The 22,471-nt window shown below is 39.0% G+C and overlaps 1 protein-coding gene across 5 annotated transcripts in view; it reads right to left on the minus strand.

Moving 5' to 3' along the window:
* Positions 1–1,728: 1,728 nt before the first annotated feature.
* EFCAB7 (EF-hand calcium binding domain 7) overlaps positions 1,729–22,471 on the minus strand; it is a 35,524-nt gene continuing 14,781 nt past the window's right edge. For 4 of the 5 annotated variants that reach the window (XM_080407270.1, XM_080407272.1, XM_080407271.1 and 1 more), the window contains 8 exons: positions 18,424–18,565; positions 12,973–13,082; positions 11,841–11,998; positions 11,506–11,639; positions 9,278–9,426; positions 7,185–7,394; positions 3,648–3,755; positions 1,729–2,537 (listed from right to left, as the gene is read on the minus strand). In XM_080407270.1, coding sequence (XP_080263396.1) covers positions 2,463–2,537; positions 3,648–3,755; positions 7,185–7,394; positions 9,278–9,426; positions 11,506–11,639; positions 11,841–11,998; positions 12,973–13,082; positions 18,424–18,565 — 1,086 coding nt within the window. In that variant the 3' untranslated portion in view covers positions 1,729–2,462. The other variant, XM_080407274.1, reaches the window with a different exon arrangement.

A 22,471-nucleotide genomic window follows, 5' to 3' on the forward strand; every position in this document is an offset into this window, starting at 1 on the left:
AACCCAGCACTGCCAAGCCCACCGCTAAGCCATGTCCCTAAGCACCACATCTGGACGGGGGGACTCCACCACTGCCCTGGGCAGCCTGTTCCAGGGCTTTACTACCCCTGCCATGAAAACATTTTTCCTAATACCTAAACTAAACCCCCCTGGCACAACTTGAGGCCATTGCCTCTCATCCCATCGCTTGTTACCTGGGAGAAGAGACCAGCCCCACCTTGCTACAACCTTTCATGCAGCTGTAGAGAGTGACAATGTCTCCCTGAGCCTCCTTTTCTCCAGGCCAAACAACCCCAGTTCCCTCACCCACCCGTAACACTTGTGCTCTAGACCCTACGTGTCCCTATGGCCACCATGGGGATGTCACCCCAGGCCTCACCTCACCACCTGACACAAGCAGGAGACTCACCCCGTGCCCCCAGAAGGGTGGTCAGGGAAGGCCAGTGTCGGCAAAATTATGAAGAAGCTGCATTGTTACTATAGCACTAGTTCTCAAAAGAAAGAGAATATTTCAGAAATTCACATTAAAGCTGTTACAGATGCTTTTTCTCCCAAATGTCTCCCATCGAACGAAAGAGGCTACTACCTGTGTTCAGCTTTAAAAAAAACAATGCTAGACTATTTTTTCTGCCTTGGTGGTACCTGGACTTGGAGCAAACTAGAGAAGACCGCAGATACAACTGAGACCTCTTCTCTCAACTTGTCCAGGCCAGGAAAGGTACAACCTACCATGGCGAGCAAAGCCTATGTATCCACTTAGATACAAAACTCTTGCCAGCAGCAAGAGGATCAGAAAAGAAAAAAAAAGGTTCTGAACGTACCACTGTGTCATACTCAACTAGACCCTACCTGCAGCAAAACCAAGTCTTTGCATGCACAATGATTTCTCAGCTAAGTACTTCTTTCAGTTTTAACTGTTCCTTTCCTAAAATGCACATGAAGTAGCATATGGATTCCTGCCACATCTAACATGACTGATTTTATAAACAAAAGAAGTGCAAATAATATAGAACTCGTTTTGTACTCTCTACCATGCACAGAAAGTGTCTCATTATTTCCCAGCTCCTCAGACACCTAGCTAGGAACTTCCGAGGTTATGAACATCCATATCCACACCTTGCCTGGGGCAGCATTTACAGAGCTCTGTTGTTTGCTAGAACTAGAAATTAGCAAATACTCGTGGGGCCTCTTAATACAGCCTCTAGTTCTTTCAGACAAGTCTGAAAATGAAAACGGTATCTGCTGTACTTGCTAAGGAGAAAAAAAAAACAAACCAACAAACTAAAAGATCACCAGTAAAGCTGCCTGAGCACCAATTGCTGAGCTGTGCAAATCACAGACGGCCTCTAGCAGGGCTCTCATTTTGTAACTGACATTTACTTGCCCAGTGTACAATTACAGCAGAGTAACAGCAGAGTGCAGGAGTTGCTGGCAGATAAATATAGCTTTTCAAGACCACTTGCTGCCCTCACAGATGAGGTCACATACATTTAATGTCTATTTTAAACTCAGACACTTTTTAAGCATCCAGTGGCAAGGGTCATCATTATTTTTTCCACATTAGCAGACATTTAAAAGAACCAGAAAAACATAATAGGATGAATATTTTTAGCACCTCAAAGCTGTTTCTCATTGTTATTGCAGCCTAAACTTGGTGGACTTCAGTCTCCTTATTTCAGCTACCCTGGAAATAATTAATAGCTGTTAACAGTCAAGAATGAAGACAAATTTTTGTTTTCCTCAAATAATGTTACTTCCTTATTGCACATAAAAATGCAGACTTTATTTTATATAAGAGAGTATAAAACCAGGCACTAATTACTCAGAACAAGTATAAGATTAGTATTATCATCAAATGAAAAAAATAAAAAATAAAAAGGAAAGAAGCACATACTTTATCAGGTGGCAAAATGAAATCATGAACCCCACCTCTTTATGCTTCTGACATCAAAACCATAAGGATGTTTAATTAGGAATCCATCAGACCCATTTAACAGATTAAGTTTTTCCTCGGTGAAGCAGTTCCAGCATGTGATGGAACTACATTACATGTTATAGAAAATAAGAGGATATTTAGGGAAACTAGCCTTTATAAAACACAATTATGTTACAACTGTCAGCTGTATTACTGAACAGCCCTAATTTTTATTGCATCTCAATGTTTGCACGCCAATATATTTTGTTAGACCATATGTGATGAATACTCTGCAAAGCATTTTGCATACTTACAGTTAATCCATCCCTAAACTACCACTATAAATGTTTCTTAAAAGCCATCAGCAGAAGTATGATACCAGAAATAAGTACTTATGTGATTCACTGACTTTAACAAATCAAACTCTGCAAAGTATAAATGTATGCCAGCTTTTTGAGAAGGACAAAACTACCAATTGCCTAGAAGCTGCCAAAAAAGATTCCTGGTTCAGCATGAGTGCTAAGAAACAGCCCTCTAACTAGAACATTTAATGTAAGAGGGAATGCACACAATTATAAAGCCATTCTTCCTGCTCGTTCAGTGGCATCACGTGCTGAGAAACCTGTATAGAATAGAGAAAACAGAGGTGAAATACTTGTTTACTGGAGAACTGCACGTATGTTACCTCAAGTGCTATGTAAGCAAAATGAACTGTTCCAGTACATATATCACTAATACTATATTATGAACATCCATCATCCATAATGACAGCTGGTATTCAAAACTTGTGATTTAATTTAATTGCATGACAGCAAAATATGCGTAAGGGGCACTAAGCCTACAGTTTATACTGAATGAAGCTGAAATTAAAATTAATAAAACACCTTACAGAATCAGGCTATAGTTACCTCAAGTGTCAGCAGCAATATTAGAACAGGCCCCAACCCGGCCTCTGTCATAGGACTCTACCTGTTTACAACAGGTTTGTATGTATCTACACTGGAAAACTGTGAAAGATAAAACAGTTCAGATGCCTCTTCTTTTAAAGAGAGACCATACTTTTAGAATAATAAAAACTGGATTTTCTTCACAAATGAACGAAGAAGAGTATCAACTGCATTTGTAACGCATTTTCAATCTCATTCTGTCTCTTAGAACCCTCATATAGAAATTTCACTAAAGCCCAGCTCCAGAATGGGGACTGGGGATCAGCAGATCAAATTGTCTTGTGGCTAAACATGATAGGTTAAGTCAAGTTTAACCAAAGTTAGCCATCTGCAAATGACACTGTACATAAGGAGTGCAGTACGCATATATTTTTGTTTCTGACTAGTGCATACTTGGTCTGTTTCTCACAGACATCAATATATCTGATTAAAATTTGCCAAGTAAAAAAAAGAAAATACAGCCTTAGAAAAAGAATATAAGAAAAAGAATAAAAGAAAAAGAATAAACGGTACATGTATTGGATGGCCCACTGAAATAGGCACACCTATCAAAAATTGAACAGCTATGGATTTTTATAGCAATCTGCACAGAAAAACATGGATACATCAAGTACATGTTCAGTTTTGAGATATCAAGAACTGTTTCTGATCTGCACTGGTGATTAAGATGCCACTATCCACACACTCACTATCACAATAAAAGACCTGCAAAAGGGAACTGCAAAGATGTCATGTTTTTTTCTTCTTGCTTAGATTTTAAGTTGGCTAAACAATAAAAATCTTACCATCATGGATTTTGGTGCCACTTCTACAGCAAAAACAGTCAGTCCCCTACTACTTAGGCAGTTCTTACTCTGCTCATTGTTGACATGAATAATCACTTTGTTTTCAGACTGCAAGTGAAAAAACATGAAGGAACGCATTAGTCCTAATGGTTAAGTGGCTGTTCTTTATGTAACAACTACACATTCCTCTTACTTCCTCTAACTTTGCTATTGTACAGGATGGAAATGCTTTAAGGATGCTGATGTCTATTCTCTTTGAAGAGTAACAATTTCAAGCGTATCTTAGCATCATCACAGTCTGGACAATGAGCCTGGACTCACTGTCAATAGTCATTTAAGATTCACTGAAATAACTTAAGCACTTGTGAAGATACAACATGGGAGCACCACTGAGTGAGAAAACTTTGTGCCACACATCGTTGCTGATGGTGGTTTACAGTTTCCAAAGGTGACTGGATAAATTCATACTAGAAAAAAAAACGAAGGGATTTTAAGTACGAAGAAAGTATTCCTGACTCAAGTAGTCCTTGAATTGCACATCACTAGAGGCTAGGACCGCAATCTAGAGAAGCGTCACTGGATGCTTGCCCAGTTTTTGTACTTGCAACATCTCCTACAGGTCATTTATGGAAACATAAAAGAATCTTCATCTGACATTGAATGGCCATTCTGATTTTCAAAGTTCCTATCCCACCAGCAAAAGGCCATTCCCTCAGGAGCTCATACTACATGTTCATAAATTCTCACCAACTACATAGAGATTCAGCTCCTAACAACTGAAGTTAAATGCCCAATGTAAGCAGTACATGAGCATCCTTCATATTTAGTCTCCTGTTGTAATAAATGACCAGGAATCCTCACTAGTTCCTTACTGCCACAAATCAAAGACAACACCTCACAAAGGTGTTTGGAAGAGACACTCATCAAGATGTGACCCATCCCAATCTGCTGCACATGGTTTGTTTCAAACATTCTCTTGAATAAAATCAGCTAGCCTTTATAGAGATTTTTTAAAATATTTGAGAAATTTCATGTAAGTACAATCACTTAAAGAACAGACATTCCTGCTGTGCAAATGCTTCCAAGAAGGATCCAAGATATATATAAAAAAAAAAATCCAAGATATGTGGGTAATGGAAAACTCATTAACCGCCAGTTTATTCCAGGCAATACTCAAGACACAAGACCTAAGGACATGCTATATACCCTGCTTTTCAGCTGTCTCTAGATAAATTGCAATTTGATAGAGACATTGGAAAATGTCTGATTCTTAGACAATGTTATCCAACATTCTCTCTGTATTGAGAATTGGAATAGAAACACAGTCACTTCACACAATCAACCTTAGGCAGCAAAGAGGCTACCATTAAGACTGGTAAGGACTGACCAAAAAAAGTTATCTCTAGTGCTCACAGTACAAAGGGTTTGTGGATAGCTGAGTGTAAATATAATAATTCTTGAAATACGGTGGTGTTGCAGAAATTAAACACAATTTAGCATTGAGCTGCTTATGACTTTGATCTGTCTGCTCTGGCATCACTTTGGTGAAGTCCTCATTTCTACATGGCAGTGAGTTAAAGGCAAACAAAAGAATTGTCTGTGCCAAAAAGTATCTTCCTATAATATAAACAAGGTCACAGAGATTCATCTAGCACGGAGGGTATATTAGAGTAAGCTTGTGCTTTGGATGATAGGAAATGCTTCATTAACTATTTATTTTGGCACACAAATAGGCAAATAATAGATTTGGTGCTGCTTACTCTCTCAGAAATTTGATGCTCTGTATGCAAGGTCGTTTAATCTCTCCAGCTCACACCTAACTAGGGAGAGTTAAAAGACACCTTTCTTTACCCACTGATTAAATACATACACAAGACTAAAAAGGGAATCTCTCAGGAGCTACCATATTTCCTTAATTTAATTAGAGAAATAACAGAAACAATTATTTCCATTGAAATCATCAGTACAATAACTGAAGGTATAACCAGACTGCTTGCATTGTGGGAATCTTAGAAGACAGATGCATAAAATTGACTTTTATTAAATTCTTTTATAGAATAGAATCACAGAATCGTTTAGATTGGAAAAGACCTTTGAGATCATCAAGTCCAACCATTAACCCAGCACTGCCAAGCCCACCACTAACCCATGTCCCTAAGCACCACGTCTATGGATCTTTTAAATACCTCCAGGGATGGGGACTCCACCCCTTCCCTGGGCAGCCTGTTCCAGGGCTTGACAATCCCTTCCATTAAGACATTTTTCCTAACATCCAACCTAAACCTCCCCCAGCACAACCTGAGGCCATTGCCTCTCATCCCATCGCTTGTTACCTGGAAGAAGAGACCAGCCTCACCTCTCTACAACCTCTTTTCAGGCAGCTGTAGAGAGTGAGAAGGTCTCCCCTGAGCCTCCTGTTCTCCAGGCTAAACAACCCCAGTTCCCTCAGCTGCTCCTCATAACACTTGTGCTCTAGACCCTACGTGTCCCTACAGCCAGCGATCCAGCCTGCCTAGAACCCTGTGTAGAGCCTTCCTACCCTCTAGCAGTTCAACAGTCCCACCCAACTTGGTGTTGTCTGCAAATAAGCCCAAATGGTATAAATGGCAGCGGTCAGTGATTTTAATCAGAGAGCATCCAGCTGCCTCAGTACAGAGCTCATCTCCTTCTCTGACATATCCCCAAACATATAAATAACTCCAGTATATCTACCCTAAAGGGCGAAGTGCAGATCTAAACCTGTAGTTCCAAGGGGCCTCAGCATTCACTCCTAATATTAGTCCATCAACCCACCCCCTTTCGCATGTTTGTAGATTTAAAAATACACTTCTTGCTATGATCTTTTAAAATGTAAAGCATCTAAAGTTTAGCATCTTACTGCACTGTATTTATCTACTCACAGTTCCTGACAGAAATGAAACTGAGAATAAAAAGCACATTCATTACAATCTATGCAAAAAGATTTAAAATCTCTGCTTCTCACCATCCACTTTTGCTTGGATTTACAATTCTTAGCTTGGATCAGTAAGAAAGTAAACCTGTCAGACTAGCCAGTTAAGAGTTCATCCATAATACACTTCTAAAACACAATCAATGCAAATCATTGTTCTTCTACTTTCTTATGCACAATGAAAACACTAAATCATGTAAATGCTGTAGTTTTTCTGTAATTCTATTCCCTCTTCCTAGTATTTGTTTTCTGGTATTATGAACATACTATGTCTCAAATAATTATCAACATACTGTCAAATTGGAATGTGAACACAAGCAAATATTCAGATTCTAAATAATACTTAAAACTGTTTGCCTCATTATAATAAGTTGTCCCTTCCAAGAACACTGATCCAGACTCTTTTAAAGTCTGAGTCATATGTCAAAAAGAGCTTTGCATCAGGCACTAATTTTTTTTTAATGAAGTAGTTAACAAAAGTTGATATCAAAAATGAGAAAATGTAGTTCTCAAAAATGATGTAAGGACGGAAGAAGAACAATAATGCACATTAACACAAAGTACCTTACAGAAGTCTAATGCCGTACCTTATTTTCAATAACAGAAGTGATTCTCCTGCCCGCTTTGTAGGTATAGATGATTATGTTTTCACAGCCATCCATTACTTTGGCCTCTCCTTTATTAACAACAGACTTGCAGATAGCCCTGTTGAGTTGTGAGCTCCCTGCCTCTAGATATATGGCTTTAATTTTGGGTTTGCATTTTTCTGCATAGATGTCAATGACAAAGGGACATGCCTGTAATGGAGAAAATTAGTTTCATCATGACTTCATCTGTAGTTTTCCCCCTCAGATTTTCATCCACAGCTCCTAAGTATTTTCATATATGCTCTGACACAGAATTACCCAAACACGAGTATGTCCCTGAACATTAAATACTTAAAACCCGAGAGCTGTGGCAATCTTTTAAACCAAGTGAACACTCAGGACAAATGAATGTTTTTCATGCCAATCACATTACACTCAAGATGCAGTTTGGTGCATTCAGCTCCAACATAGCAAATCCTTTCGTGGATAGCAAAACGTACAAGGAATTAAAAACAAAATAAAGGAATTAAGGAGAAGTATGAATGTATTTCAGTGTCTGAAATAAACCTGCCTCCTTTACCTGTCACACTCTTGCTACAGATTTAAATTATGCGCAATGCTGCATTAAGCACTCTGCTTTTACAATATCTTGGCTGAGATTAGTACCTGTAAGAAAACAAAAACTCCTAGTTGTTAGGCTCAGTAATAGCACCTCAGTTTCTTTCAAATGGCTATTGGAATCCACTAGGATTTCTCAGATTCTGTCTTTAATTTGTTAGGGGCTCAATGCTCCCGAAATACTAATCTCTTAAACCACGTAAAATTGAGGAATTAAAGGGTTAAGTTATAGGCATATGTTAAGTAGATGTACAGTTTTAGATTAATAAAATCAGAGAGTTTCAGAGAGCTATGTTGTCCTTTGGAAAGCAAAGACTATAGCCATAAACCACAGCTAGTATAAGGCACAAAATACCTTTCTGAAATCTCTTTAACTTGAGAAATACCTCCCCAAATCTTTTCTTAGAGAATAGCTCCCTCTTACGTCTGAAATGCAGAAAGACGATTTTATAGCTCCTCTACTAACCATACTCGCAGGAAAAGGAGAAAGTGTTCACCATCAAGAAATCATTCACCATGACCTCAAGATTTTCACTGCAAGAAAACTGATGTTCTCTCAGCCATACTGAGTACTTTTGGGTCTGCATATATTTGTTCCACACACGGATATATATTATATGGTGACTATGCTAACCCTGGTTTAACAAATGTTAATGAAAGAATATAATCAGATGATGATTTTAAAAAATCAGCTTTCCTTGGAAATGAAACTTAAATGACTATCTGCATATTTAATGTATCCTTTAATTTTTCATAATTTTTTTCTCGTCATTAAAGAGATCCTCTTTCTTTAGTAAGAGCTATTAACATCAACAATGCTACTGTTTCTGAATAAATAAATAAATAAATAACTCTATAAGCAAGCATAAACATAAGAGAAATAATCCCTGGTCCTGTAAAATAAACAGTGTGCCACCTGAAGCCCCTTCATTAAACCTGTACGTTGAACACCTTCAGACACTGTAGTGAAAGGCAACAGTAACAGAAATAGCCATGTCTACGAATTACGAATTCTGAATCACGTGGGGGGAAAAAAGTTACCTGTCCTTACCCACTTATGTTGTGGCCTCGGCCAGGAAAGTGATTTTTTTAAGCAGAGCAAGTCACACATTTTGTAGGTTTGCTGACAGGTCACAGTTTACCATCACTGTCTTCTTATCACTTCCTACCAGCTAGGTGCACGAATTCTTTCCACAGGTATAACCCAAGATTCCTTCCTGTACAACCCCACAAAACACTGGCTTTCTCTAAAACAGAAGGCAAATTTCCTCCTTCAACAACGCCAGTGTTATCCTAAGAAAGCATACCTAAGGATACCATAATGACCAAAAGTCATAGTGTAAACCCTGTATTAACAGTTTTTGGACTGGATCACTGACCTACTCAAATCAATTTATGACAGAAACAGTACTGCAGTTAAACATGTGTGGAAAGTTGTATGTGAAGCAGTTATTTTTGCTATATGGCTATCATACCTCTGTCATTTCTAATGCTTTGTTGTAGCCCAGAGACAATAAAGTGACCCAAAGGTCACTAGGATCCCCTTCACGGTCATTGGCTTCCATTAGATTCAAATCCATAAATCCTTGTCTTGTTAGTTCATTCTTCTTCGTATCAAAATTATCTATTTAAAAAGAAATATAAGGTAGCACTTAAACATCTGTTCTCTCTGCAAACACCCGTCATCCTTCCAAAGCCAAACTCCCACTTATGTTAACAGGGTTTAAAAGATGGAGCCATTCGCGCCACCTCAGGCTCTCCCATATTATTTGGGAAAGATGTCCCTGACCAGATACATGCTCTTTGCAGAGCTTCCCTGTGGATTTTAGATAATGACTAGAAACAGCTGGCCCCTTGTATAACCCAAAAGAGGGTGAGATTTCAAAACAGAAAGAGTTTATATTTATTTTTTTTTCTTTTTGCTAGCAGTGTTTGTTGTGGTTGAGATTTGCAGAATGGGGTATATTAGGAATGGGAAATGGAAGCCTGCTGGAGCCAGCACCCTTAGCGCTTGAGGTCCTTGATACAGAAATGATTTACTTAGTTCCTAAAAAGCAATAAAATGCCAGTAATCCTAACACCCCTCTCTAGATAGAATATCACAGATAGACCACTCTAATGTCAGCAAACACATAATTGAAATGTCCTTGTGTCAGAGATTTTTTAAAATGGTTTTCTCATCTTCATAACAATGCTAAATCTTTACTATATATTATTAAAAAGGGATTACCAATTTAATAAATCTATCTAAGGGTACAGATGCTATAATAAATGGCTTGAACTTTGGTGTCAAGATTTATGATATTCGTCTGAACCCTTCAACTGATTAATGACCTAGTAAAACATTCACCATATTCTCTTTCCTCTCTTACACACTTCACATGCATATATATATACCCCTCCTATGCATGTTGAGACCAGTGCACAGAGGTGCAACACTGACAAAGGCATAAAGTGTGGCAAAGGATAGGGACGAAACAGATGAGAAACTCATTTATAGAAAAGTATTTCTATATGAGCTTTCTGTCATTTTGGAAAAAATCCACTATCTTAGAGTGTTCTGGGGAGAAGTAATTAGCAGGACTTGCCAGATGTGAAGTATTTTGGCCCAAATTAAGCAATGTGTCATAGCCTACAAATGAATTATATCAAAGATGACTTGGGCTGATATACAATGATATGCCATACTGGCATGTCAGACACAAGTTGCAGAAAAACTATTTCTTATAGTTTCCTCTAATTTTCATAGAATCGTTTCTAGATGTGCAGTCTGTTCACACAGGTGCGGCTAAACTGCCCATGCTTTGAAACCACTGCTTTCACACACTGTATTATTAGAGCAGCCTATAGTCGCTGGTGGTTGTATTCTCCTAGCCCTGTTACAAGGTAAATACGTGCATTCTCAAGGCCTTCGCAACGCCACAGACCTCCTTTTTTCTTTAACATTGATATCTGTGGCCCAACACTGCTGCAAGCTGGCAGGACCTCCAGTAACATTGATGAGATGTATCAGCAGACAGAAAACAAAGCACAGCTGAAAGTTTTAACTGTCAAGCCTCCCCGTCTCACCCATGGAAGTCTCAGAATCTCATGTTGTCATATAGCACAATATGGACAAACTGACACACCATATATGAACCTTCAAAAGACAGATTTTTAATGACTTTTAACTGCTTACACCTGAAAAAATGTATAGTTGCAACAGGCATTTTCTAATTAATTTTCCAAACAGTCATCATAAGCTCTAGATGGCATTTTTAAAGCATCATATACACACTATTTAAAAAGTCCCTCTCAACACTTTGTGAAATATAAAAGCAGTACCAGCTTAATCTGTAGAAAAGAGATTGATTAAATGAATACCTCTTACAGTTTAATTCACCATATGATCCATGATTATAAAACCTGTAAGTTTTGGCAGCTACAAAATCTTTCACCTACAACTCTGCAGTTAGCAATGGGAAGAATTTTCTCAGCAGAAGGTCAGTGGCACACAAACCAGAATGAAGCAAAACAAAAGACAGGAGACTAGAAAAGGAAAAAAAGAAAAACAAAGCGAGAACAGTATCTACATGTGTTCTTGCTGTAGGCTACAAAACTTTCAGTTCTTCTATACTAGATACATAATACGATACTATGAACAACAGCTTGCAAGTAGAATGATAGTCCTAATTAGTTGTATCAAGCACAGCAAAGAACTTACCCTTACATACAGCCCATGCTTCCTCATCACATTTCTCACCACTAGTTCTCAGTTCAAAGAAATTGTATTCCTCCAAACTCAGAAGGCCATTTCCATCCAAATCAATTGTTTCAAATATATCCAATAATGCTGCTCTAAAAGATGAAAAAGGCAGAACTATTTCCAAATACTTATTTCATTTACTGCCTCACAGTATTGTCGATAACTATTCAGTCTATTTGAGAATATTCTGTACAAACAGTACTTCAGTAACATACAGCTTTTAAAAAGCTAGATGCTCTTTGGAGCACACATTTTTATGATGGTTACTGTGCCTATCTAGGAACACAACTCACCGGAACTCCTTGGTCAGAGCCAGGTCTCCATCTTCACCTCTATACACCAGTTTTGCTTCTCCAGTACTTTGTGTTTTTACCTTCTTCAACCTACAGCCTGTTGTGAATGGGAGCAGCCAGTAAACACCTGATCCAAGCTCCCCTCTCCATCCAAACATCTACTCTTGAAGGAAGACAGACAAGTTTGTAAGTTATTTCTGTATGAATATCACTAGTCATAAGGAAAGGTATCATTTAAGAAGTGATTAATTACTTGAAAACACTGGTAACGCTAGGCTCTTTCCTTAAAGAAAACGTCTACAGTGAGATGCTATGTGATGCCATTTTAAAGACAAAAAACCTAGTGAATGTCTTAGTTATAATAAGATTAAGAAAAACATACAGGACCTGAGATGAGGGGATAACAGTCATTACTAGAAATGCCTAGTAACAGCCCTATCACTTTTCAGATCTGTAACACACTTTAATTGTTACACTAAAAAGCAGCCAGAAGCAGACAAACCCACTGAGTTTTTAATTTCCTCCCTCACTATTCAGCTTTGTTCAAACTAGCAGCAAAATCTTCCTATTTAAAAAGTCACAAGTAATGTAGGGTTTAAGAAGCAAGCTGAGTTCCCTGTGGCTTGGAAGGGGGAAGTAAGCTAACACTGACATTTCTCCTCCTTTATTTCTTACAGCATAAGAATATTCTGTGCACTATGAAGTTCAAAACCATACATATAGCAAGGAGAAAGAAAACAAAAGGAAATATTAACAAATTTTACCTTTGACATTTTATTTTTCAAGATGGAGGGATACAAATGAGTTTCCACACCCCACATCTATACAGATAACCAGCAACTCAGAAGTATTTGCTAACACACCACGTGATAATACGGTCCTCACAAGAATTTCATTAAACTTCCACACATGTGGCTTGCAATTCAGCCCATCCAAAGGGCGTAAGTAAGACTGTATTACATCTCACCTTGCACAGCTGCTGTCCATTTTGAAAGGGAACATGCACAGAACAAGTGTTTCTTCTCTAGTTTGATTAGGTACAGTTTGAATTACTTCCGAACACATGGGAACTCACCCATGCAGCATTTAAAGATATAACAATCAAAACAGGAAGACAACAAAAATATCTAACCTCTTTGTTTTGTTGTTCAGTAAAGCTCATAAGGTGTAGATTTTCTTGGGTTTCACTTTCCTTCAGAATATACAAAGCTGTATCCACTGACAACCAATTGCAAGGTTTTCCTAAAAAGAAAAACATTGCCAAGAAAAATGCTTAATAATGGCACAAAACTGTTTTTCTTTCAATCCAAAGTAGGTATTTCCATGGTATTTATAATACTGATCCCTGTTAAGGCAAGATAGGAAAAAAAAATCCATTATATGCTATTGGGACTTCCTTTCCTGTTTAGGCCAATCAGATAAATTGTTCCAAGTATTGTGACACTTGCAGATAATGATTACTATTAGTAGGTCTAATACTAAAAGCTTTGGTAGTTAAGGAAGCTCTTTTTGTTGTTTTCTACCATTAGAACATTATTATTATTATTATTACTTTTCTTTATACTAAGGCTCCTAGATATTTGCAATTAAGTATGTTAGCAAAATTATATCATATTCTCATCTGATGTTCTGTAAAATATTGTTAAACCCATCTAGACTGGAAACCCAGATTATGTGCAAAAGCTAGGGATACCAGAAGATTTAAATCTCAGAAGTGTAAGTTTAAATCATATTTTAAATTTAAGTTGAAAGATCCTCCTACATGGCATCACATATGATTTGTCTGATCACGTGTGATTTGTTTGTCTTGGGATGGACTGGAATGGAGGCCTGGTCCTACTTAGACGTTTAACAGATGCCATTTGAATCTCTCTGATTTCTTGTAGCTGCTCAGTTCCTGGCACAATCAATAAATGAGCTATTAAGTGGTCTTCAAGTTAATCAACCCACAGCAAAACAATGAATGTAGGGGCTTAGTTTTTCTACAGTTAGGAGTCACGAATAGCAAAGAGTGGCTACACACCACATAACTTTTTTAAAAATGTGAAGGTATTTTTGATTTCTCATAAAAAGGTAATTGCTCTGCTAACATTAATCTCTTCCTTACATAGAAGCATTATGCCTTCCTCTCCATAACAGAAGATATTTCTACATACAGGACAGTAACATTGTGTAGTGTAGTAGCATAGGGATGTGGTGATGCGGAAGATCACGTGTTCTGACAGAAACGTAGGAACTAAGTAGAAAACCGCCCACGAAGGGCTGGCTCTGCTACTTGTATATAAGTGCCTGTGTCTTTCAATAAACTGCCATTTTGCCTTCCTCTCCATGAGAGTCTGAGAGCTGATGGTCCCTCAGGTGCTGCGCTGAGGTTTGGACACGTCATAAGCTACAACAAGTGGCGACTCCCACGTGATCCTGGGAGGCAGCGTGCTGGATGACGCTGGAGCTCCGGAGGGGTGATGAAGCTGGAAAAAGATGTTGATGTTGATTCCGTGGTACAAGTATTGAAAAAATGGGTGAAGGACACGTGGGAAAAATGCCCGCAAAAAGGTATAACGGAAATCATCCTATGGATAAAGGGCAGAGGGTTGATTGTTAACCCGCAAGATATTATGTGTTGTCAACTGTGGGAAAAATTTGAACAAGAAATTTGGGTATCTGAGAACCGGGCACAACAGCGTGGGGTTCAACCTGGGGTAAGATATGTCGTGCTATGAACAAAAAACTTGAAGGGGCTCAAATATGGGCTGTGGCGGGAGCATCTATACTTGGTACGGAGTGTCCTCGGCTCCCAGGAATAAATCGGGAAACGCAGGTGGCCACTTCAATAGCAGGGGACTCTAAACCTCCTAGCCCTCCTCCCAGTCCACCGGGTAATCTACCAGACAGCCCACCGTCAGAAAGAAAGATGGAATGCTATCCGGTAGAAGAGAAGAATGCAAAGCGGGAACAAAAGAACTTATACCCGACAGATGACTTGGCAAATTTAATGCGGAGATTAAAAGTTGAGGAACAAGAACAGCAGGAAAGGGATAAGGCAAGGATAAGGCAAAAGAAAATAGTGTGCAGGATAGAGAACATAAAGGACGGTTGGCAGAGTTAGAAAAGGAGCAAGGACAGAAGGAAAAGGATTGAAAATCAGCAAAACAGTTACAGGAGGCTATTAGGCAAGGCGAAGACAGATTGCGCAGAATAGACAAAGCAGGGGACAACACCCACACATGGCGCCGGTGAGAACAGCCGCCGAGTTATTCGGACACGGCAACTCCCCCTTCATCTAGTTCAGATGAAGAGAAGGACTCAAAAAACTGTGATAATGCAGCCAGCAATGAACTACCTGACGTAGACTGGTTGCCTAGACACATCAGCCCAAGGGGAGGAGTGAGATCAAGGACACACTCAGCACTGCTAGATAAGGAAGACAAGGGTACAATCTATCGAACTAACAAAGGGAGGACTTTAACCAAAATAAACCAGGAAAGAGGAGGGATCCGAAGTTTTTTAGCACTGCTACTGGTTTTGGTGTCCTTGGTACAACTGGACACTGATACAACTTCAAGAATCGTGAATGCTACAATCTATAGTGACTCCAGGTGCTCCCTCCTTCAATGTCACGGTCTGTCAGCTAATGGGCCCAGATCTACTGGACGGCTGGCAAGCCCCGAATTGTGCTAGTAACAGTAGCAGATGGGACACTGATGGTAGGAATACATATTGGTGCCCAAGTTCAAATCCCGGTAGAAGTTATTGTAATTCCCCTGGTTATTTTTATTGTGCCCACTGGGGTTGCGAAACTATTGCCACAGCGTGGACCCTGAGTCAACCTGATAGATTTCTTACGGTAACATGGGGTCCCTTTGGCTGTAAGACCCCTTCTAAAACAGATGGTGGGACGGTATGGCACCGTGGGAATTGTAGGTACCTGTGGATAAACGTCACTAACCCATCCAATCCAGCTTGGTTTATTGGCAAAACTTGGGGAGTAATGCTTTGGACATCAGGTACTGATAGGGGCACCCTTATTAAAATCATAAAAGAACCCCCACGGTACACCCCTCAACCTCAGCCCCTAGGCCCCAACACAGTAATCTCAGGGCTTCTACCCCCACAGACCCGCGCCCCTGACACAACTCCCGAAGCGACTAAAGGTACAATTCGTGTCCCTCAAAGGACTCATACCGAAAGCCCTGACCCTTATCCCCCTTTGGTCCATGGTGCAGACGATGTATTTGACCTTGAATGAATCTAATCCAGACCTCACTAACTCCTGTTGGCTCTGCTATGACATCAAACCCCCGTTTTATGAAGGTATTGCTTGGAATGGCACCTGTAATTTCTCTACGGAGGATAACCCCGGTTCATGTAAGTGGGAGAAGTCTAATATCGGCCTCACGATGTCAGCGATCGGGGGGAGGGAACCTGTCTGGGCCGGGTGAACAGGAGCTGGGTCTCGTGTGCTTATAACATCTCCCAACAGTCCTTTAGTGGAAACATCAAATGGGTTATTCCCGGAGAAGGAGGGTGGTGGATTTGTTCCAGGAAGGGCCTTGTACCGTGTGTATCACTTGGACTTTTTAATAACATCACTGATTTTTGTATCCAAGTCTTAGTTATGCCAAGGATTCTGTATCATCCCTTGGAGGACATTATGCACACTGGGAAAAACAACCATCACCTGTCCGGGTCAAGAGGGAGCCAATAACGGCCATAATGGTCGCAACCCTCATGGCACTTGGAATCACTGGAACGGCGACTGCCATCACCTCCCTAGTTCAACAACGGAACGGCTGGACCTCCTTGCGCGCAGCAGTTGATGAGGATTTAGAAAGACTTGAACGATCTATCTCGGCCCTAGAGAAACCCCTATCCTTGTTATCGGATGTGGTCCTACAGAATAGGCAGGGCCTAGACCTTCTTTTCTTACAACACGGAGGCCTCTGTGCAGCCCTGCAGGAAGAGTGCTGTTTTTATGCGGACCACATGGGCATAGTTAGAGATTCACTAGCGAAACTGCGTGAGGGTTTGCTACAGCATAAACGAGAACGTGAGGCACAGCAAGCATGGTATGCATCCTGGTTTAACCAATCACCCTGGCTAACCACTTTATTATCTAGTCTTGCTGGTCCTCTTCTTATTCTGATGTTGCTTTTAACTCTTGGACCTTGCATTTTTAATAGACTAGTAGCATTTATTAAGTCTCGCTTAGACACAGCAGAGGCACAGTATGTTTTGTTAGCTCACATGACTGACCATCGTCACCAATGCACTTAATGTTGTATCTTTGTTAGCATGGAAGGGGGGAATTGTAGTAGCATAGGGATGTGGTGATGTGGAAGATCATGTGTTCTGACGGAAACGTAGGAACTAAGTAGAAAACCGCCCAAGAAGGGCTGGCTCTGCTACTTGTATGTCAGTGCCTGTGTCTTTCAATAAACTGCCATTTTGCCTTCCTCTCCATGAGAGTCTGATGGTCCCTCAGGTGCTGCACTGAGGTTTGGACACGTCATAAGCTACAACAGTGTAGAAGTAGAATTATTTTTTTTCCCCTTCACAAAAGAGAAGCAAGTACTTTTTTGGTTACACAGAATGTCTGGACAATCCTGCAGCAGAACTATACTAAGGCACAGTTCAAAAGGGCGCCACATGAAAAAAGAAAAGTTATGAGCAGAACACTTGAGACATCCTGTTATTCAAATCTGTTAGTATCAAACCACCATTAGAAGTCAGTCAATCAGCTTCCCATTTCAGCCAGATAGTAACTGAAAAATAACTATTTTCCCTCAATTATTTGCAGTGAAGTTTTTATTACCAACCTCAATCAGAACCAATTACCAACTTGTAGCACAAAAGCCAGTCCAGATGACTCAAACATCTTTGGGATTTTTCACAGGATTAAAGAGGAAATAATCTACATGGAGAAAAAACAATTTCAACGTAGCAACTGAAGACCCTTGGTGAATCACCAGAGAGAAAAAAGCCAACACTGTTTGGAAAAAATGAGCACAAAGACTGACTCATCTCAGGTGGCTCTAATGCGGGACTTCACTCTTTTAAGATGAAAATTAAAATGGGTATACTATGCTATACATCCATCAGACAAGATTCATAATGAAAACATCAAGATACCATACTGCCATAAAAAGCCACAATCTGTTTTAAGTATTTACAGAAGTATCTGATGTGGAGAATACAAGATCCTTCAGGCAATACTCACCTTGTGTCGTCGTTTCTCACAAAGTACATCAACACCTTAAAGGAAGATACTGCAAACAGTGCTAACATTTCAATTTCGTAGTCAGAAACTCCACAAATCTATGGCCAAAAATAATCTAAGAGGTTGCTTGACTACAAACAGAAAGATAATGGGACTTAGCTGATTTTCACTGCCCAGGCAGTGAGCACAAAATCATGAAGCAGAAAATGTGGTGTGACAAGTTAAGTTGTATTTTCAATAGGGTTCTGTCAACAGAGAAAAATATCGCAAAGTATTGAAAGTAAGAAAGGGAGAGATGTATCAGCATGAGAAGAGAAAATATTTTTTATAATGGAAAATTCTCCCAAGAAATACAAATACACTTACCTTCTACCTGACGAACATTTAAAGGCTTGATGGTAATACATACTGTAGACCTCTCAGGTAAGTACAGCTTGTACTTGTGACTAATGATTTCACCATCATCTTCTAAGTAGAAGCATCCTTTGGATTGTGCACATTGCCAGTCCTGGAAACCAAGGAAATATTAGATGTTGCCTTCATCTTTGATCAAGATAAAAGCTTCTTCTCTGAAATATTAATTAATTTGAGGATTTAATAAATCCTGCATAAAATACACCACTGTATTTTTTTTACAATATTGTAAAAGGTACAGCACTGATCTTCTACTTTAAACAAAAGTAATTTTCTCATACAGTCCTTTTCATAGTTAATTTTTGCAGAGCAGTTAGTAATACTGCTTCACTTGTGAAAATGCATGAAAAACATACAATTGCCCCAATGCTCAAATACTGGAAATGAAATTTAAATTGTCATGAAGAATCATCTAAATTAACAAAATTCTCTGAATTAAGTGACTTGCCACTGAACAGCTGGAATTTTGCTACATTAGTTCCATCAGGCCAATCAAGCAAAGAACGTAACTGATTAGCTGAACAATGAGGAGTTGTTTCCTTCAGACAAATCACAAACACCAGCACTGGTCCATTTAAGTGATTCTTCTTGACTTCTGTCAAAAGTATTGGAAAAACAAACTGAAAACTGTTCTGTGTGTGAATAATATCATTTCTAGAGAAGCCATGATTTTGCTGAGATGCTAAAACAACTAGATGCTTCAATTTTATTGTTTTTAATAGCAAGTCCCAATTTTCAATTTAAAATATAATCAGAATGATACTTCCTTAGCAAAATAAAAATGAAGTACCTATAGATGTATTGTATGCTTTGAGGAACAGAAGTCATTCTTGATTTGCCTTCACTGATCTGGATTAAGTCCACGGTTTTAGTCACTTTCCTAGCAATGGAAGCTAATGTTTCTGAGCAGAGCCTAACAGAAGGAGTCTTTCAGTGTCATCTTAGTGGAGAGCTCTGTCCAGGTGGCTGTACCAATGCTCAGTGTTCAATGTCACAGGTAAGCTAACACAGATTTGAAAAGAGAGCTTGTAAAAAATCGAAAACTTTTGCATGTAACTCCCAGTAACGAGGCTGACTACTACTAAGTCCAACTGAGGCCAAACAGTCTTCATTAGAATGGTACAATTCATTTCTCCTCTTAAAGAACCGATCCTCATTACAATGCATTCACACTCAGTTGATGATACTTTACAGTCAATGACCTAAAGGTGTCAGGCAAGAACTGGACTTTACTAGCGTATATACACCCAGGATGCCAAGCAACACATGTGGTAATACATGTAGCTCTGATCCTGGATTTAAATTTCTCCATTCAGAACTCTGCATTTCTTAAGAATGTAAAGTACTCTGGAACTCATGGATTTAAGAGCCTTCAGTCCTGTGCCACAATTTTGCCACTGATTTCTGTGGGAACAGGATCAACTCCTCTATACTAAACACTTCTCATTCAAACATTACCAAATTCATCTTTATTATACTCCTTTCTGCTTTAAGAACTTTTATAAATCAACCAAAACAAAGAAACGTACTTTGAGAAAACTCACCATCTGTGTTGGCATAGAAAGACTGCAGAATCTAATACTATCTCTCACTTCATTTTCTGTCTCTTAATCACTCTTACAAGTTTCACACAAATAGCACAAACTCAGCTATAAAAAGAATCTTCACCTTAAAGAAATAAAAATATATCACCCTGAACACACGAATGTAGGTATATGAGAATTCCAGATTTTACATAGCTGGAAACTGTCTTAATCTCAAACTGCACTTTATTATGGTGAAACTACCCTGGTCCCATTCAAGATGTTGATCTAAAGGCAACAAGTATTTAATCTTCAGTACTCCAATAGTTTTGGTAGCATAATGCATCATACCAATTTTAGATGTCAAATTCTTCTAATTATATTTGCATACAGTTGACAATACGGAGTACTTCTAAGTACCAATACTATATACTTTGCAACTTACTTTCTGCTGTTCTCTGGAGGTTTAGGATTTTTCAAGAAAATTAAGACTATGCTAAGGAAGTTCTAAGAGACTTTAGAAGTACACATACTTCCTCAGAGCACAAGCTATCAAAAAGCCAAAGATCAATTAAGTTATCTAAAGTAATATGGGACATCAAATCCCTGGTGGAAGCTAATAACCAGCTCCCTCTCCTCCCATAATCTTTTCCAGTTAAAATAATGTGTTGATCCAGGGCCTTCGTGGAAACCTATCTTCTCTGCCATCAGAGATGCAGAGGAAACAGCATGCTATTAGAGGAACAATGATCTCATCTCACCAGCTATCTACACTGCAAAATAAGACAGTGAAAAGCAAGGTGAAGCATTCAACACCCTGCCATCTATACTGTTTAGCTGTTAGCTCATTCCATGGCTCTGTTTCAGATGACTACAGCTAGTGCTCTTCAAGAAAACATGTATGCAGTTCAGAAGATTTTTCATTTCAGGCATCACTTTCAAAGAGGAACGTGCATGTAACTGCACTTGATTTGGCTTCCTGTGACCTACACGGTCAACATCATCCCATCAGGTTTTAAAACCTCACACACTCTGTGCCATGACCTAACCTACAGCTTGTAATGTGTATTCTTGGTTGGGATGCAGAGACATAAGATTATGAATAGCATTGAAAAATAAAATTTCTTAAACCCACAAAACTACCACATGGGTTCTAGGAAAAAAGAAGCAAGCCAAGTGCCATTTAAAGCAGACACAATCTGCTTGACAGGGTGCTAGGCCTAAGCCTTGTGGAAGTGCACTACCTATGCTACTTGGTCCACAAAGTCAGAGATCTGTCCCTGGCCACCTTCTATGTGGTTGTATAGAACTAATTAACAAGGCCACCTAAAAATTTTGTATCAATCTTTATCCACTAAACTAGATCTCTAGTGACAGGATAAGCAGAAGGCGTCCAATCACAGAGAACAATTAGGAAAGAAGAGAATAGAGATAAAACGTTACTGGGACTTAACAGTGAGGATTAAACACAGAGCAACAGAGTTCTCTCAGTCAAACAGATGGATAATGGGAGTCCATATTAACATCAGAGACAACATAAGTCTGTCCTAGAATTTGAATATGTAGTTTAGTCTGTTAAATCACCTCTAGTACTATTCCACTCTCAGTGAACAGTTTATTTGAATACTTCCAAGACTCCTAACTTCGTGTAAAGTCCATATGCAGCAAATTAAGATTTATCCTTAATACTTGACACAGCTGAGATAACTGGTTGCTAGCTCGTTTAGCCTCTAAGCTTAGTACCTTACAAAACTGTTTGAAAAATTAATGATGTTTCAAAAAGATCCAAGTTAAAAGGTTTGCTAATGAAGTAGTATGGCTGTTCTTTGAGACATAAAAGTGCATAATATAAGTTTAAACAGCAGTCCAAATGTGCTGTAAGTATTTGAAAGGATACAGTGACAATTTTCACATACAAAAAATTACTCTAACAGCCATGTTCTACTCCCCCTTTCTCACTATGGCAGTGGTCTTCAAACCACCACCTCACAGACAGTCCTCAGAGAATAGCTCTGTCCTGTTTGTTCACCTTCCATTTTTCTGCCTGTTACTTCAGATGAAAGACTACAGGTTTTGCAGTTTTGCTTTCAGATAGACATTGTTACAACAGGGAAATCACACAATCCAAGTAAGCAGGGGAAAACAGCTCAAGGAACAACATGCACGTTAAGATCTGAGCAACAGTAAGCAAGTTTGACAACGTTTTAAGAATCAAATACTAAACTGTTATTCTTGCAGAGAGCATGAGGTGGTGCTATATTCTCTAAATTATCCATGTCAAATTACAAACAGGTATGTAAATTTGGGAAGCGAAAAGATTATTTTCTGGGTTGATTATGTCACTTCAAAGCATAACAAAAGTTGTCTAATAATAGCTAACACAGTGGGAAATGTCTGTATTAAAAATGTTAGGCACTACCTGCTGCTGCCAGCGCTGATCACTGCCCAAATAATGCATTCCACTGCTATTACAATTT

Source organism: Falco punctatus (genome assembly GCF_963210335.1).
Source record: "Falco punctatus genome assembly, chromosome: 11".
Lineage (NCBI taxonomy): Eukaryota > Metazoa > Chordata > Aves > Falconiformes > Falconidae > Falco > Falco punctatus.